Source organism: Lacerta agilis, chromosome 1 (assembly GCF_009819535.1).
Source record: "Lacerta agilis isolate rLacAgi1 chromosome 1, rLacAgi1.pri, whole genome shotgun sequence".
Taxonomy (NCBI): Eukaryota; Metazoa; Chordata; class Lepidosauria; order Squamata; family Lacertidae; genus Lacerta; species Lacerta agilis.
In genome coordinates, this window is record NC_046312.1 from 25701957 (window position 1) to 25719597 (window position 17641).

General features: G+C 41.8%; 1 protein-coding gene across 2 annotated transcripts in view; it reads left to right on the top strand.

Annotated features, from left to right (window-relative positions):
- The window catches only part of SEL1L (SEL1L adaptor subunit of ERAD E3 ubiquitin ligase), a 33073-nt gene extending 18343 nt beyond the window's left edge, over positions 1-14730 (top strand). For both annotated transcript variants that reach the window (XM_033141695.1, XM_033141703.1), the window contains 11 exons: positions 1388-1444; positions 2415-2483; positions 2822-2899; positions 4170-4232; positions 5215-5302; positions 6984-7132; positions 8473-8638; positions 10094-10168; positions 10768-10940; positions 11267-11395; positions 13923-14730. In XM_033141695.1, the coding sequence (XP_032997586.1) occupies positions 1388-1444; positions 2415-2483; positions 2822-2899; positions 4170-4232; positions 5215-5302; positions 6984-7132; positions 8473-8638; positions 10094-10168; positions 10768-10940; positions 11267-11395; positions 13923-14126 (1251 nt within the window). In that variant the 3' untranslated portion in view covers positions 14127-14730. The remainder of the gene's footprint in view (positions 1-1387; positions 1445-2414; positions 2484-2821; positions 2900-4169; positions 4233-5214; positions 5303-6983; positions 7133-8472; positions 8639-10093; positions 10169-10767; positions 10941-11266; positions 11396-13922) is intronic.
- The last annotated feature ends 2911 nt before the right edge of the window (positions 14731-17641 follow it).

Below are 17641 nucleotides of genomic sequence, written 5' to 3' on the forward strand. Positions count from 1 at the left end.
TATTTGTTTTTAAAAGTAATAACATTAAAAGGTTGACATGTTGGGGTAGGTGAGAAAGATTGTATCATAGCAACTAAACTGGGGATAGGAGTCTGTGATCCTCCTCCACATATTGTTGGACTCCCAACTCCAATCAGCCCCAGCCAGCGTGGGCAGTGGTCACAGATGATGGGAGCTGTAGTCCAGCAACACTGGGAGGATCATAGCTTTCCCAGCCATGAACCAAACAGTTTGGCTGTGGCATTGTGAGCACATGAGAGCTTTAGGGAGGAATGCATGACCTCTTAAAGGTAGATGAACAGAGACGATTGTGGTCTCCTTCACTTTTTCAAAATGTGAGAGACAGTCAAATTTAATTAAAATGTGTGTGTTGTCCTTCTATAAAGTCATGAATGCATCCATTCAGCGGCACACCTGTGCCCTGTGCAGCACAGTTGGACACATTTGTCTGTCCTCAGCACGTTCAGTGGCCTTTTCTTGAGGGATGCTTCTTAAGCAGGAACTGCCCATCCCATCCAAGAGGTTCTTGCTGTCCAGAATTCACTGTGAAATTCATGATTAACCAAATTTTTGTCAGATACATCATGGCACAGCATTAACCAAACAACTTTGTATCTGAAAAACAACCAGACATAATACTACACTCATAACCTGCAGACATCCAACTTACAACCAGCATTAGAATCCTTTTTTCTAAAACACATAAGTTTTCAAGTCATAGCATACTGGTAAAGCAGTGCAGGCCAGTTGCCAGTGTGTGATCTGAGGCTGTGTTGTACTGGAAGGTTTTCTTTAGTTAGGCTCTCAAATCTGATCATTGCATTTAGGTAAGTATTAAACAGGCTAGGAAACAGTGGCTTGAACTGAAAAGGAAATTTGGATTGTATGGGTACAACTCAAAGGAATTTTATTTTATTTTTTTAAAAGAAGAAGATAGGTGTGTTCAAACGTAAATATCATGTCTAGGCAAAACCACTTCATCTTATTTGTGTGTTTGCCCATCTCTGCTCTAAAGCAGCCCAGGACCACACATGGCCCTCAGCCTAATTTCAAAGGCCTTCTGCAAGTGATCAGTTCAGAGTTCTAATGAACTTGCTGGGGAGGGAGAGGGGGAGAAAATGAGACGGTCTACCTCCTTTTGACTCAAGGCTCCATCCACTGCTGAGATAAGTCCCTGACAGATTACCCCTGAGCAAACATGTCCCTCAACAGAAAGGTTGCCCACCCCTATTTTAATGTATCAGTAATTTATTGCTGCTTGCTGGCTTCAGGTTATTGTGTTTAATGAAGCAGGACAATCACCTCCTCGAACTATTTCCTTTTCCTTATTGCAATATGTTTTGCTCATTCTACAATATACATGACAAGTTTTCAATTAATGTTCTAGGTTGGACTTGGGCAGTTGCATCTGCATGGTGGAAGAGGCGTAGAACAAAATCATCAGGTGTGGTTCATTTGCTGTTTTGGTAATGCAGTGAATGGTTCATAGAGTCTTAGTTGGAAGGGTCATCAAGTTAGGAAAGTGAGCACGCAAGGAGCAAGATTCCAGTTAATGCATAAGGGTGTATCTCAGCTCTTGTTTTCTTAAGCTGTTTCATATACTGTATAAGATCATACATCTGTCTGAAATGAGAATCTAGTTGTGTATCTGAACCAAAGCCTGACTTGGGTTGTTTCTGTTCTGGAAACATCCAGGTTAAACTGCTGTATTGCATTAAATGTGGCACTGCCTTGAAAGATAATTTGGAATTTACAGCTAGTGCAGAATGCTGCAGGTTGGATGCTAACTGGGAGAAGAAGGCTTGAACATGTAACACTGGTTTCTTGCCTAACTTCATTGATTGCCAATTTGTTTCCAGCCTCAATTAAAAGTTGTGGTTTTGAGACTCTGAACCACCTTTCCCCATATAAACTTGCCCTGACCCTGAGATCATCATTGGAGGTCCTTCTCTGAGCACCACTCCCAAAGACGGTCTGGAAAGTGACAATGAGAGAATAGGCCATTTTTGTACTAGCTTTCCCTACTTTTGTAATGCTTTCCCAAGGGGCGCCTGCCTGGCACCAACTCTTCCATCGTTATGGCACCAGGAAAAACTATTTTCATTTTCCTGAGTGCTTGGGCAGCACCAGTAATTGGGTACTTTTACGCCAGTTAGGTTTATGTATTATTTACCGTAACATCAAGTTTTATTCTTGTAAATTGATTCAGGACATTATGTTATGGCAAACAGTTTATGAATTTAGTTAACTAATGCCTGCTTGCTCACTTGGCTGAATAAGCAATGAATCTGGTTGTTATTACTGCCAAGTTTTCAAGATTGCCAGGTCAAACAACACGGCAAAGAGCACGTTTAACTGAGTTCTGGAATTATGCAGCAATAGTTATGGATGTTTTCTCTCGTTCCATTCTCTAGCGAGCGTTTGAATACTTCAATCAAGCAGCTACTGCTGGTAACTCCCATGCTATGGCATTTCTGGGAAAGGTAAGACACACAGTATGTTTGGGAAGTTATTCTGGGTTGTCACTGAAATCAACTGGCTAACTGCTGTAAAAAAAAAACCAAGATGTAAAAGTGAACCTGGGTGCTTAAGATGGGCCTTTGGTCTAATAATTCAGCAGAGCTGCTCTTATGTTACATCCCCCCCATCCCAAAAAGTTTTTCCTTTAAGTGTTTTAGGACTTCAGTTAGTTGGGCAGCAATGTTTCTGCTTTAGTTAGAGCAGAAGTTACAATAAAGTGTACTAAGGTTTCATTATGCATGAAAGAGTCAGCTCATGTCTCTTTTTCTGAATAATATTCACTTACATTTTGTTCTTCCAGATGTATTCAGAAGGAAGTGATATTGTACCTCAAAGCAATGAGACAGCTCTTCAGTACTTCAAGAAAGCTGCTGATATGGTATGTTTCTACTAAATGAGCATTTTAATTTTCATAGTTGTCATGAAAAGTACAGTGTTTGAGGTCCCAGTCAATGAGGCGCATGACACCTTGTGCTGACGGTACATAGGCCCCCAAACTGTCTTGAGAATTGTTTATAAAATCATTCTTGGGTGTTGTCAGAGGCAGTTTACAGAAAAAGAAATACAATACAAAATTGGTAGTGGCAGTCATATAATCAATAACCTAAGACAGAGCAGTTTAAAACAAAAAGAACACCAACAGGACCAGTGGTCAGGGATGATGGGAATTGTAGTCCCAAAACAGTTGGAGGGCCAAGTTTGGCCATGCCTGCCTGCCTTATAAAATAGCTGAATAGCAAGGGCCCTATTTAAGAGTGGTCTGAAAAAAAGAAGAGTTTTTAAGGCCCATTTAAAAATTGGCAGCTCTGTAAGGAGGGAGTTGCACAATTCTGTATGTCATCACAGGAAAGGTTCTGTTTCTCGTGCCCCAGCTTAACTGCAGGTACATGAAAAAGTCCTCTGAGGTAGATCTTAATGCTTCATAGAATCATAGAATCATAGAGTTGGAAGAGACCACAAGGGCCATCCAGTCCAACCCCCTGCCAAGCAGGAAACACCATCAAAGCATACCTGACAGATGGCTGTCAAGCCTCTGCTTAAAGACCTCCAAAGAAGGAGACTCCACCACACTCCTTGGTAGCAAATTCTACTGCCGAACAGCTCTCACTGTCAGGAAGTTCTTCCTAATGTTTAGGTGGAATCTTCTTTCTTGTAGTTTGAATCCATTGCTTCGTGTCCGCTTCTCTGGAGCAGCAGAAAACAACCTTTCACCCTCCTCTATATGACATCCTTTCATATATTTGAACATGGCTATCATATCACCCCTTAACCTTCTCTTCTCCAGGCTTGCATAGGTTTGTACAGGTGTAGGCAGTCCTTCAGATAATAAGTTCTCAAACCAGTTGCAACTTTGAAGGTCAAAATCAGCACTTTGAGATTCATTCCTTTTCACATGCCTTCAGCCCAAGAATTATACCTTCATTACTGCCTGAAGCTATCAAGTGTCTGACATCAGATTTGGCCTAGCTTTCAGTGGAAGCAAGAATTTTACAGAGCACATACGATAGGCCTAAACTTGGCATTGTGATGCTTTTCTGAAGGCCTATAAAAACATGTGTTCTTTTATTCTTGTGAATGTTAGAAATTGTGGTAAATATCGCGATTCAAACTTGTAATTGCATTCCAATTTATTCCCTTTCATTTTTTAGGGCAATCCAGTAGGGCAGAGTGGCCTAGGGATGGCTTATCTGTATGGAAGAGGCGTTCCAGTGGTAAGTCTGCCTGGCACTTTAATGTGGCAGTACTAATCTTCCAGGAAAGAGCCGTTTGTGTGTACTGTAAAATAAGTGACTCACTTGCCTTGAAAAATTAAAGCCGTTTGTATTTATGTAGTGCCATTGCTCTGTGTGGTGCTTTAGGGTGCAAGAGGGTAGGGCTTGCAGCCCATAATTTGACCTAGGGGGGTGAAGAGGAAGAAAGGCAGAGCTAAACAGGGAAAGAAGATGTATTTCAGCTATACATAGTCATGATTAATTACACTAGGGCATTGGGAATATGAGATTTTGCCAAAGACTTCATAGAAAATGTAGGTTTTGAGAATATGAGGAAGTTCTGAAAATCAAAACAATAAAGTGCAGCAAGGGAAAAAATACAGAGTTGCTTAAGAGAGGCTGATGGGGGAGTGGGGTTGGACTATTGTGTGTAACAGTGCTGGATGATAGAAGGTCATATTCGAGGATGTGTTGGGAACCAAGAAGGAGAGAGAAGGCTGTCCCATAAATCCCAAGGAATCCCATTTAATCACAAGGAAAGAGAGCTTCTGCTGGATCTGACAGGAAGCCCGCGTAGAGTAACTTGAGATTACCAGGGCTCAGGTTCAATATAGCTTTCCCCTTCTAGTATCAATATCTGTCTGCCATGATATATCAGTTGCCCATTATCCACACTTTCCAGAAACAGCTGAAGACATTTTTGTTCTGACCGACTTTCCAAGCTGGACAAATGGGTCTTTACCACAAGTTTCCGCTTGTTCAGGTCTTGGTCTTGTTTTAAATGTATTTGTTGTTGCATTTTTAACTGTTTTAATTATATTGTGTGGAAATCGCCTTGAGATGCTGGCTTAGAAGGCAATTTTTTAAATTAACTGTAATAATAATATAATGCAGTAATAGCTGTAAAGGTGTCTGGTAAAACTTTCAAAGTGAAGTAGAACTCCAACAATCCTGATTATCAGTTGTCTTTGTCTTCTTGCAGAATTATGAGCTAGCCTTGAAGTATTTCCAGAAGGCAGCAGAACAGGGATGGGTTGATGGGCAGCTTCAGCTGGGCTCCATGTATTACAGTGAGTGACTTTAAGCCTATGTTCAGTATCTATAGCTTGGGGTCTGCAGTACTAGCTGGTGACCAAGAGGTGGCAGTTGCACTCAAATAATAATAGTCATTGGTTGGGTTTTTAAGAGTAAAAATACTTGCTTTGTAATTTTTCATATACTTCATGAGGCATAGGCCAAAACCAGTAGAAATACAATGTACATAATAAGTACCCTCCCTGGTGGCATCAAATTTATTTCCCCCCACTGTATTGTATTTGGTCATTTGAGCAGATACCCTTCTTGTTGAAGCCATTTCAAAGAACAGACCTGAGTACTTTCTCTTTTCTGTGAACAGTAGGAATGTAAATATTATGTTACCGTATTTTCCAGTGTATAAGACGACTGGGCGTATAAGACGACCCCCAACTTTTCCAGTTAAAATATAGAGTTTGAGATATACTCGGCCGCAGATTCTCCACCCGGCGTATAAGACGACCCCCGGCTTTTGAGAAGATTTTCCTGCATTAAAAAGTAGTCTTATACGCCAGAATATACAGTACTGACTAGGACTGGGTGGGTGTGGAGAGACAGAGAAAGAAATACTGCTACACACAGCATGTAAAACTCTGGAATTTGTTACCAGGCAATGTAGTGATGGCCACTACCTTGGATGGCTTTAATAAGCATTTGGACAAATTGAAAACTTAAGAAGATCTCTGGGGGGGGGGGCACAGAAAAAAACTCAACAAATTTTTTTATGACCCCCCCCCCCAAAAAAAAGCTCAACATTTTTTGTTGAGTCGCTGGTTGTCTGTATTTTCACTTTGTGAAATATGGCAACCCTTGTTTTAGTGATGTACAAGGCCTTGGCATTTTGTGTTGTGGCAGTATAGAAATACTTTTATAAATGCATGCAATACATAAATGCATAAAATGATGGCTGTGTATGGTCTTCAGTGCCAGAGGCAGTATGCCTTGGAATACCAGTTGCTGGGGATCATGAACAGGGATAGTCTTATCACACTCATGTTTTGCTTGTATGCTTCCTGTAGGCATCTGTGGCCACTGTAACTAAACAGGCCTTTGGTCTAATTTACCAGGGTTCATGTTCTTGTTATGAGTTTATTCAAGGTTTTTTTTTTTTTGCAGATTGGGACTCCTATCACACTTTGAATAAAGACTGGAGGCAGTGTATGTGTGTTGCTTATTATAAAGATTGCAGACCTCCTTATCAAGAAGTAGGCCTTGTTGAACTTGATAGAACTCTGGCGTGGAATGTTGTTTTTTTTTTTAGATTGGGCTGTGTGTTGGTTTATCCACCTTGGTTAATTAAGTGAAAGGTGAGATAAAACTTCTACAAAGAACCATGGAATAGTAGAGTAGGAAGGGATGTCAACTAAAGCATCCATGGCAGATGGCCAGACAAACATTTGCAGCAGTATACAGGAATCAGCACAGTCCTTGTAAGAAACTCACTACTTTTAATACCCAGGATGCCTAATACTTAATGCCCTTTCAGAATTGAATGTGCTTTCCCAATAAACAGTTAATATTTACTAGCATTGCGTATTTAAATGCTACTTTTTCCACTTTACTATCATTTAGCTTTTGTACTTTTGGATTTATGGGGAGAATGTTGGTAAGCCAAGTGGCATCATTTCATTCCTTCTAGCTGCCCCTAATCCTGTATTGTCACTTCTCAATTTGCAGATGGAATTGGAGTCCAAAGAGACTATAAGCAAGCCTATAAGTATTTTAACTTGGCTTCTCAAGGAGGGCATATTCTCGCCTTCTATAACTTGGCACAAATGCATGCCACTGGCACTGGTGTCATGCGCTCCTGTCATACTGCTGTGGAGGTAAGCATTAACTCCTTCCTTTGCTGACTTACAGGCAAGGCCTTAGCAAAGTCGCTGGAGGTAAAATCAAGCAGCAGTCTTTGCTCATGAGGCTGAATTTGCTTTAAGTGTTCTGACTGCTCTGGGTGGGATTCAGCTAATGAGTTCCATCAGCAGAAGCCCACATGAGGACTTCCACTTGCACGGTGGGGCTTGTCTCCCCACATGCCCTCTGAAATTGTCTCTGCGAATCCCCAGAACAGCATCCAGAGGATGGAAAGAGGGAGACGTTGCATTTGGCAGGTTGTAATGCTTGTGCTGATGGAGCAATCCACATAGAGGGATGTTAAATTCTCCCTCTTTGTTAGAGCTGTACTCTTTTCGGTGCATGCTAAAAACAGTTTTATTTATATAGTCTACCCATATCCATAGAACATTGATGTGTGTTTTAACCCTTTTTTAGTTTATTGCTGATTTAAATTATTTAAACAGTTTAAATAGTTGTTTTTAACTGTTTTACTGATAATTTAACAGGGTTTTTTTCCTCTTTGTAAATCGCTTTGAGGGTTTTTTTTCACAATTAAGTGGTGTCTAAATTTTATGAAATAAATAAATACATCATATTTCAGCTATGTAGTTTTAAGACCATGTTTGGGTCACAAATGTGCAGGGTTTGAAAAGCTTCAAAGTAAATAAAGTGGAAGGACTTTTAATTCCAGTATACTCAATTAAATGCTTTTATAAGAATTTTTTTTTTTAAAAAAAAAAAAAATATATTTTTAGCAGATTGCTGGTATTTGAAGAATAAAATATATTCTTTGTCTGAGTTGTACAATATTGTCCTTAAATTTCAGTCCACTATAAAAACACGAACACTTTCCAAGTTAAACACTTTCCACTAGAATATAATATAAATTAAGGTGAATGCTTCTAAGTCTAACTTGAGAGCAACAAAGTGTGGTTATATAAATCTGAAGTCTTTAAAGCTGTGATGGGGAATTTGTTACCTTCCAGATGCTGTTGGACTCCAATTTCTATCAGTCCCAATCAACATGACCAATGGTGAGGGAACATTGAATTTGTCATCCAACAACATCTGGAAGGCTGCATGTTCCCCATCCCTGCTTTAAAGTAAACTTGGCAGATGATTTGTGCAGCAGATGAATTCCTGAATGAGTTTTTATGTAGTGTTTGCCACTCGTTTCCCTGCTGAATGACTGTGCACCCTGATTCTTCTATGCCTTGTTGCCTTCTGAATCACACAAATTAAGGGTCTGCGGGAATACCTGTTTGAGTCTCCTCAATATATTTTAAGTGGTTAGCTTAAAATTTTATAGCTATCTTGTGTGTGTTCTCTGCAGCTGTTTAAGAACGTATGTGAGCGAGGCCGTTGGTCTGAGAAGCTTATGACTGCCTACAACAGCTATAAAGATGGTGATACGAATTCTGCTGTTGTTCAATATCTGCTGTTGGCGGAACAAGGCTATGAGGTTGCACAAAGCAATGCTGCCTTCATTCTTGATCAAAGTAAGGGATTGGACTACATCTTGTATACATTACTGGCTTGATGCTGATTAGCTATGCTGTGCTTTTTAGCATTGAAGGTGGCTTCATATGTAATGATACAGCAAGTTTCTTGACAAATCATGAGTTATAACTTAAAACAGAATATTTTATATATGTTCCATTATAGATAAAATCATAGAATGCTATAGTAAAAATGTCCCTTCATTCCCCCAAATGCCTGTGCAAACTGAGACCTTGTACTCAGTGGAGTTTGGTCCATTAGTGCAAATGGGGCGCTGCCCCACTAAGCTCAGCCAAATTCCTACCTGCTTGCCTTCTTCCTTACGTCCCATCCAGGGAGCTTCCTTCTCCTTAATCTCAGTGAGGATGGGGACAAACCTAGAATAAGTTTAATCTGCCTGCCTTTGGCTCTGGTTCCACCTACTGTTGGCCCCTCTCTGCCTTCCCCCCTACTAGTTTCATTGGGCACCAACCATTGGACTTGCGCTTCTTCAGAGATGTCCAGGAAATCAATATTTTGCATGTGAAGCAGTCACAATGCACAGATGTCACATGCTCTTCCTTGTTGAAACTTAATGAATGGGTGCTATTGAAAAGATGATCTGTGTTAATCTTGGGCAACGTAGTGGGATTGTTGGGCTTTTTAGGTAATCGCTGAAGTACGTAACTGTTTAAACTGACCCATTATCATGCCACTCTTAAGCAAGCTTCCTATTGAAAACTCCTGTAGGCACCGTGTGTGTTCTGTCATCATGGCATTCTATCCCAGTGTTTTTGCGGCTCTAAATTTAAAGTAAACTACAGGCCAAATTATCAGTTATGGAGACAATTCTTCTCCCACTGGACCAGAATTGCAGAAACAGGATTATAATATATAATATATTATTTTTAGAATAGAACCAGGGCCTGCTGTTTTTCAGCATTTTCCAGGTCAGTAAGGAAACACTGGGAAGCCTCCTCTCCAACAAGGGAGGGTAGGCGTTCTTGCTGCCTTTGGATATTTGAGGGTTTTCAAGCCTTGCTCTTAATGGGATTGCTTCCGAAAAGAAGATTTCATGAGCAGAAACATTTGTTTTATTTTTTAATATGTTGTTCTCCAGACTGTTAGATGCAGGATGGCATCTTGCACAGGGAACACAGGGGCAGAAAATCAGTCCCATGAAGGAAAGTGTAAAATACATACCCACCATCTATGCTTGCTGGTGTGCAGGGCCCTAGTGTAACCTCCTGATTTTGGTAGGCTCATGCCACCAACCACCGTGACCATCAGGGTCTGGCAGACTAGATGCAGGAAAGGGGTGGTCACTGTGTGATGTCAATGACAGCAAACTAGGAGGCTGTGTCCACCCCTACTCGCATTATACCGTCAGCCTGAATCATGTGGGTACTTAATCTTTTGGAAATTAAATATGACTTGTGTGTTTAATTCTCCCAACATTTATTCTAATTCCTCAGAAGAAGCCAGCATAATAGAAGAGAATGAGACTTATCCCAGAGCCTTACTGCACTGGAATAGAGCAGCCTCCCAAGGTAAGTCATAGCTCAAATATTCTGGTTCCTCAGCCATAGCACACATGAGGAGTCCTTGTGGCAGTTTCCTGATCAGACTGGTAAAGGGAAGGAGAAATCCCTATTGCTGCTGTGTCTGTTCAGTAGCTGGAAGCAGATCATGAATAGACTAAAGTCTTGCTTTGTGCCACCTGAACCCCCTCTTTCCTGCAGCCACGTTTCTCTGACTGTTGCAAAATACAGTCAGATCTAAGAAATCTTGCATATTACAGAGCTGAACCGATACTGGGTCTGCTTTTGCCGTGCCAGTGCACTTGGCTCATTGTGCAGTAGCTGCTGTAATCAGCCTAGATCGCAAACTTTGTAATTTCTGAAATGAAATTTCTGAAGGCTACCGTATTCTCAGGTTGCATTTGCATAACGGGGCACACGTGTTCAACTAAATACTGTACTGCAGAATCAAATTCTGTCCATAGTGCCAGAAAATCTTGTGGTGGAATGAAATTCCCTTTACAATTGGTTATTGGTCTGGGACACAAACCTACAATCCCTGACAAACTGAAAGAAATGTGCCATATAGCCCACTCTTCTCTACATTGTGGTTGTGCTTTTGCTGATAGGTTACACTGTTGCTCGACTAAAACTTGGCGATTACCATTTCTATGGCTTTGGAACTGAAGTTGATTACGAAACAGCATTTATTCACTACCGCCTGGCAACGGAGCAGCAGCACAGTGCCCAAGCTATGTTCAACCTGGGCTATATGCATGAGAAAGGACTTGGTATCAAGCAGGTGAGCCACCTTGGTCATTGTGAAATTTGTTGCAGCAAAATTTCCAATATGGTCAGTTGTAAGGATCTCTTGCCATCTACTGTAGGCATTTGTGCATAATGCACCGGGCGGCAAGTGGGAAGGGGGAGGAATCTCTCTTTGCAATCTGACTGAATGGAGACAAGGTCACCATTAATGAAAGTGCCTTGCATATTTATTATGCAATATATTGGGGTGGGGTGGGGAAAATACCAGCTTCCTGCTGTTATTTAGAAGTCGGCACCAACAAGTTCAAGTTAATTGCTTTTGTCATTCACAAATATATTTTAATTGTATGTATTTTGTAGGATATTCACCTCGCAAAACGCTTCTATGACATGGCAGCAGATGCCAGTCCAGATGCTCAAGTTCCAGTCTTCCTTGCGCTCTGCAAACTAGGAATCATTTATGCCTTCCAGTATGTACAGGAAACCAATGTAAGTAATGCAGAGCTTTTATAGGAAAAGAATGATACTGAAGGTACTTGGATGATGGTGCATTCCTGGTCATAATTACCTCTCTTCCCCTTCTTCTGTGTGACTGGCTTGAAGTATAGATGTATAGATATAACAGTATAGATGTAACAGTAAGTAAGTAAGTAAGTAAGTAAGTAAGTAAGTATAGATGTAACAGCTTTAAGGTGCAGGAACCCTTGCCTGTAGATCGAACAGTTTCTGGCAGTGTCAAGTTTTCAGGTTGGAGGTTAATGTTTGTCTTTAGCTTCTGTCCCACTTCGCCTGTAAAAGTGTTTCCTTGTCACATTTGCTCCCATTCAGCTACACCCAAAATTGAGGGATGCGGGTGGCACTGTGGGCTAAACCACTGAGCCTCTTGGGCTTGCTGATCGGAAGGTCAGCAGTCTGAATCTCCGTGATGGGGTGAGCTCCCATTGCTCTGTCTCAGCCCCTGCCAACCTAGCAGTTCGAAAGCATGCCAGTGCAAGTAGATAAATAGGTACCACTGTAGTGGGAAGGTAAACGGCGTTTTCATGCACTCTGGCTTCCGCCACGGTGTTCTGTTGCTCCGGAAACAGTTTAGTCATGCTGGCCACATGACCTGGAAAGCTGTCTGTGAACAAACAGTGGCTCCTTTGGCCTGAAGCGAGATGAGCGCCACAACCCCATAGTCGCCTTTGACTGGATTTAACCGCCCAGGCAGTGCTGGATTTACCTATAAGCTAAACAAGCTAGCTTAGGGCCCCGCTCTCTTGGGGGGCCCAAAAAAATTTAAAGGGAAAAAAACTGGATGTACATTTCCAAAATATAAGATAAAAAACAAATAAAATAAAACCTACATACAGCAACAATGTTTTGTTTTGTTTTGTGTTGTGTAGGCTCCTATGAATTACTATATAGCATATCTGGTATCTGAAGAAGTGTGCATGCAAATGAAAGCTTATACCCAGAACAAACTTAGTTGGTCTCTAAGGTGCTTCTGGACAGTTTTTTAATTTTTTTCATATAGCATATATTCAACACAAAAAACTGTGACAATTTGTTGTTGACAAAGGACAGCTGGACATATAAAGGGCCCCATTACCTGCAGTAGCTTAGGGCCTCATCAAACCTAAACCCGGCCCTGCATCCAGGGGTCCTTTACCTTTTACCTTTTTTTACCCAAAATTGACCCTCTGCCCCTGTTGCAGTGCCTGACATGCTAGTGTTACCATGATTGACTGAGTTCCTAGACAGTAATCCAGACTGTTCATGTTTTCACAAGACCCTTATTCATCATTATGCTGGAGACTCCTTTGAAATCATTGGATGTTATGCCGCAGGAGTAGCCAACATGGTGCTGTTAGAAAATCCACAAGGGAAGCATGAAGGCAGTTTCCATCCCATGCTGTCCCTTCCTCCCACAGCCCCCAGAACTGGTATTCATTGCCAAAACTCCTCTGACAAGGGAGATTCCATTTAGCCATCATTGCAAATATCCAGCTATCTAAGGGATCCTTAGGCTGTAAAACCATCAAGCTGGGTGTAAGGAGAAAGAGTGAACCTATGCAGGTCAGGGTTATGACTCCTTTTTCTTGTTTATTTCAACGAAGTACTCGCATTGGATAGGGACTCTTAACTTGGCCTTTTCAGGAAAGCCCTGGGGCACTTTGTTTTTGTCCCTTAGAAACGGGCCTTCACATTTCTCTTGCACTCTGCTACAGTCAATCGGGGTTTAATCATGAAGCAGTAAGCTGCAGGAAGGCCAAGCTGAAGCTGTGCACTCATCCAACCACCTTTCAGACTGATCACTTTATATTCCTGTTGAGGAAGAGTGGGAGAGAAGTGTTCCCATGGGTGTTGCAGAGCTGTAGGTGGTGGTAGCCAGTGAGCAGGTATAAAATTTAACTCGAGTTAAAAATAAAACTTGCAGCATGTGTAATCCATGGGAGGTGAAATACACTAAACAGATTTCCAGGGTCCTTGAAGAAAGAACATAACCTGACTGCAAGGTCGCCACAGATAAGTTGCCCATCAAAAAGGCAAGGTTTGACACTCAGTAACAATTTGTTCAAGGACGCGGGTGGCACTGTGGTTTAAACCACTGTGCCGCTTGGACTTGCCAATCGGAAGGTCGGCGGTTCGAGGCCCCACGATGGGGTGAGCTCCCGTTGCTCGGTCCCAGCTTCTGCCAACCTAACAGTTCGAAAGCACAGTGCAAGTAGATAAATAAGTACCGCTCTGGCGGGAAGGTATACAGTGTTTCCGTGTGCTGCTCTGGCTTCGTCAGAAGTGGCTTAGTCATGCTGGCCACATGACCCAGAAAACTGTCTGTGGACAAACGCCGGCTCCCTCGGCCTGTAGAGCGAGATGAGCGCCGCAACCCCAGAGTCGTTCGCGACTGGATTTAACTGTCAGGTGTACCTTTACCTTTACCTTTTAACATTCTTGTTCAAGGGCAGGAAGCTATTGAAATTGTGGACAGCAGCTGAGGACTGAATGCCTCTCGCTTTGTCTGTTTTTTGTTTAGATCAAAGAAGTGTTCTCACACCTTGACATGGACCAGCTCTTGGGACCTGAGTGGGACCTTTACCTCATGACCATCATTGCTTTACTCTTGGGCACAGTCATTGCTTACAGGCAGAGGCAGCACCAGGCAATTCCCAGGCCGGCAGGGCCACGGCCAGCTGTGCCTCTCCAGGATCCTCCCCCAGAGCATCAGCCACCGCAATAGCAGGAGCCTCAGCGAAGTGAACTGGATTTTCCAGCCGGGACTGTTTTGCGTGGTTTTAGGACACCCCATGAATGGGCCACATCTGCAAGGGAGGTGTAAAAGAGTGTTGCGTTCCGAAAGTCGCTTAGGACTCTTACCTTTCTTTTTTCAGGGATATGTATGTTTCCTCAATGCGGGGTTGAATGTTATTACAGTGCCAGTGGAATAACGAAACAGCTTTTGTGAAACACGAGTGTGTTACTTCAGAAGTGATGCCTGCTGTACCAGATTGTTCAGTGCCCTTTTTCAGTTGTGTCTCAATAGTTCAGGTGATGATTGTGGTGGAGGTTGGCCTACACAGAAAGGAAACTTATAGTCGAGTCTTTGTTCAAGAAAGTCAAGCCTCTGCTTTTCTTCTAAGTAAAAAAAAAAAAAGGCCATGTGAGTATGTTTGCAATTGTGATAAACTTGATTTATTTTTCCGGTTCTCCTCCCAATTCTTTCGACACCATCTTAATCCCTTAATAGTATTTACCACCCTTGAGTGTCTGTGGGTGCTTTCATTTGGATATATCATTCCATAAGAAGCAGATAAAAAGACTATCAGTAAATATGAATATACTTATCCTCGGTGATCTGTACTTACCCCTCCCCACTTGGGCAAATTCTTCCTAGCAGCAGTGGATGAAATATGTTTGCACTTACAAAATGACAAATAATTTAACGAACAAGTCCTCTGCAACGTGTGCAGAATTCTGATTTTTTTGAATTATGTACACTGCAAGAGCCTCTCTGAGACGTGTAAGGATTCCACCCCATCCAAGCTCACTCAGCCTCTTTTCTTCTCTTTTCTTTTTCCACAAATATGCCAAGATTAGCCAAACAGTTGGCTGGAGAAAAGGCCAGTGCTTTGTTAAGCTCGGAAGGCGTCTTTCTTTTCTGTTGCTTTTCCAGTCTCCATCATAATTCAGGTCTAATGAGCCGGATTTGTCTTAACCTGATATTGCAAATTCTATTCAAGCATTCAGTTCTAAATGCATGAAGGGGCCCTGCAGGAATGTGTGGCGCTAGCCCTGGCCCCATGGCAACACAGGCATTTGCAGCATTCCACAGCTCATGTGTGATCATCTCTTCGATGCACATAGAATTTCATCCTCAGAGGCAGGAATCCAGTCTTGTCCCTGTGTCGGAAAACCTATGCACATAAAAAGCAGCCCCCTTCAGGCTGAGCTGAAAATGGCAAGACAATGCTGGCATACATTGTGTGAAGAGGCCATTCCCACAGGTTTCAAGTGCCCAAACAGGATGATTGCAGTAGGTGTAGGAGACGGTGCAACTTTGGGTTATTAATGTAACCTCAATCTACATATCTAAAAATTGGTTAACTCCCATTTCTGTTGCATTAGCTATCGTGAGATGCAAAGCACTCAATTAGCATATACTAGTCTACTCTAAATGTATCTGTTAATAACACCCTTGCCATTTATACCAGTTTGGCTCCAGCACACATGATTTTTGAGCTCCTTGGAGAGTAGGAATTGCAGGGGTGAAAGGACCCCCAGACTTTGATGTCATATAAGAGCTCTTGTTGTACAAAAACTAATCTCAACATGTTTTTCCTTTGGCCTCAAATCAAACAACATGATGACTATGGACACTTGCTGTTTAACCCATTGCTCTTTTAGTAAGCCATGAAGCAAAGGTGCAAGGATAATTTTCTGGCTGAACGGATGCACAGAAACGTGTTCTCTTTTAATACTACAGTAGCATATAAAGGTGTCTGTTTCTAGAGCAACATTATATAAGCTGTTGGTACCATTGAAAGCAATGTGGTATTTAAATGTTGTTTAGAGTCTGGACTACATACGTTGCATGCTTCTCAAAAGCACCTTATCTTGCCTTGTTCAAATGCCCACGGCCTTTGTTAGTAGGCAAGTAGGCAAGCATAGTTGGAGTAGCAAGGGCTTCCATTAAAAGAGAGACACCGTATGGCTCTGAAATGTTAGGATATTATTGAGCAAGATTTTCTTCCATTAACATGTCTTGGAATCTGTGAGAAGAGCTTGTAGAAGCCGGGTGTTGTGCGGCTTAACAGTATTATGAGGTTGGACAACTTTGTAGGTGGTCCAAAAGCTTTTTGTTTTTCAAAATGTGCACATCAGATAGACAAGGTGCAAACGACAACTAAAACCTTGCCATAATGTGGGTCCTACATACAGGCTACAGTTCAAAGGAGCAACAGGGTTGTGGGGGGGGGGTATTCCTTTGGCGTTTCAGTAGCTTTCACAGCCCTGGAGGCAAGCCACAGCTTTAGCAAACTGCTTGCCTCTTCGGAAGTGGGAGCTGTAACTGAAAATGTTCAAGGCTCCAGTTGCAAGTGATGGTCTCTCTGTTTGCGCATTTGTTAATCTACTACAGGGTAAAATCCAGAAAAGTGTGCTTGGTTTCAAATGACACTAAATTGTGATACAGTTGTTTCCTACATTAAAATCAATACTTTCTTTGGAATGAACATCTTAGTAACTGCATAATTCTTCAAAATTCCAAAATATTCCCCTCCGCTATTTCATTTTATTGCTTCTGTGGAGCTTTTTAAAGAATTGCTAATTGTACCACTTTAAATTTGTTTTGATTCACTTGAAGAACTTAATAGTTGACTCACTCTTTAATTTCCACTTAATGTAGCAACTATAACCCCCCATAAACGCATCCATACTAAAACTAAACCTTGAGATAAGCAAAACACATGATCTCCCCTTTTGAATTATTTTCCTTCTTTAAAATGCAAGATAAGTAATAAGTGTGTTTCCCTTATGGATTTTGCCATTGCTGAAGCTATTTAAACAGCATCCATTTAGATTTGATGTAGCTGACACCAGGTTTCATGGGGGAACCATCAAGCAAACTCAGGGATTTAAGAAAAGATCAGTAGGTCTAGGTTATCCACATATAATATCTTTGAACATCCTCTTGTTCTGAACTAACCTTTTAATTTTCCTTTTAAATTAAGACTAGCATCTATAAATATAAAATTGCTTGCATTCAGTTGGTGCTAGTAAAGCTGGCTTTGCCTTTTAAACTTTTTGTCATGGGGTGTGATTTTAGAGAGCATCCTCTTGCTATTTAGAGGGGCAGGTAGATTTAAATTATCTAAGCTAAATGGAATTGCTTGACATGGATCAAACTGTTGAATTCAAATTGTGATTATTTTATCCAAGATAGATTAGAACATAAATGGACTTTGCTAAGGATCTGCTGAAACTTATGTCTTTCTAATCCAGGGGTCCCCAAACTAAGGTCCGTGGGCCGGATAAGGCCTGAGGGACTTGTTCATCCGGCCCACAGTGACCGCTGCCTCTACCCGTTCTTAACTGGCGCTGCGCTGCACGGCTGCCCACTTCCGGGTCGGAGGAGCACTGGAAATAGCTTGTGCGCATGTGCAAGCTTTATTTCTGGTGCACATCCGGGTTGGAGGAGGCCCGTGCACATGCACACAAGCTATTTGACGGTGCTCCCCTGACCCAAAAGTGCGCCGG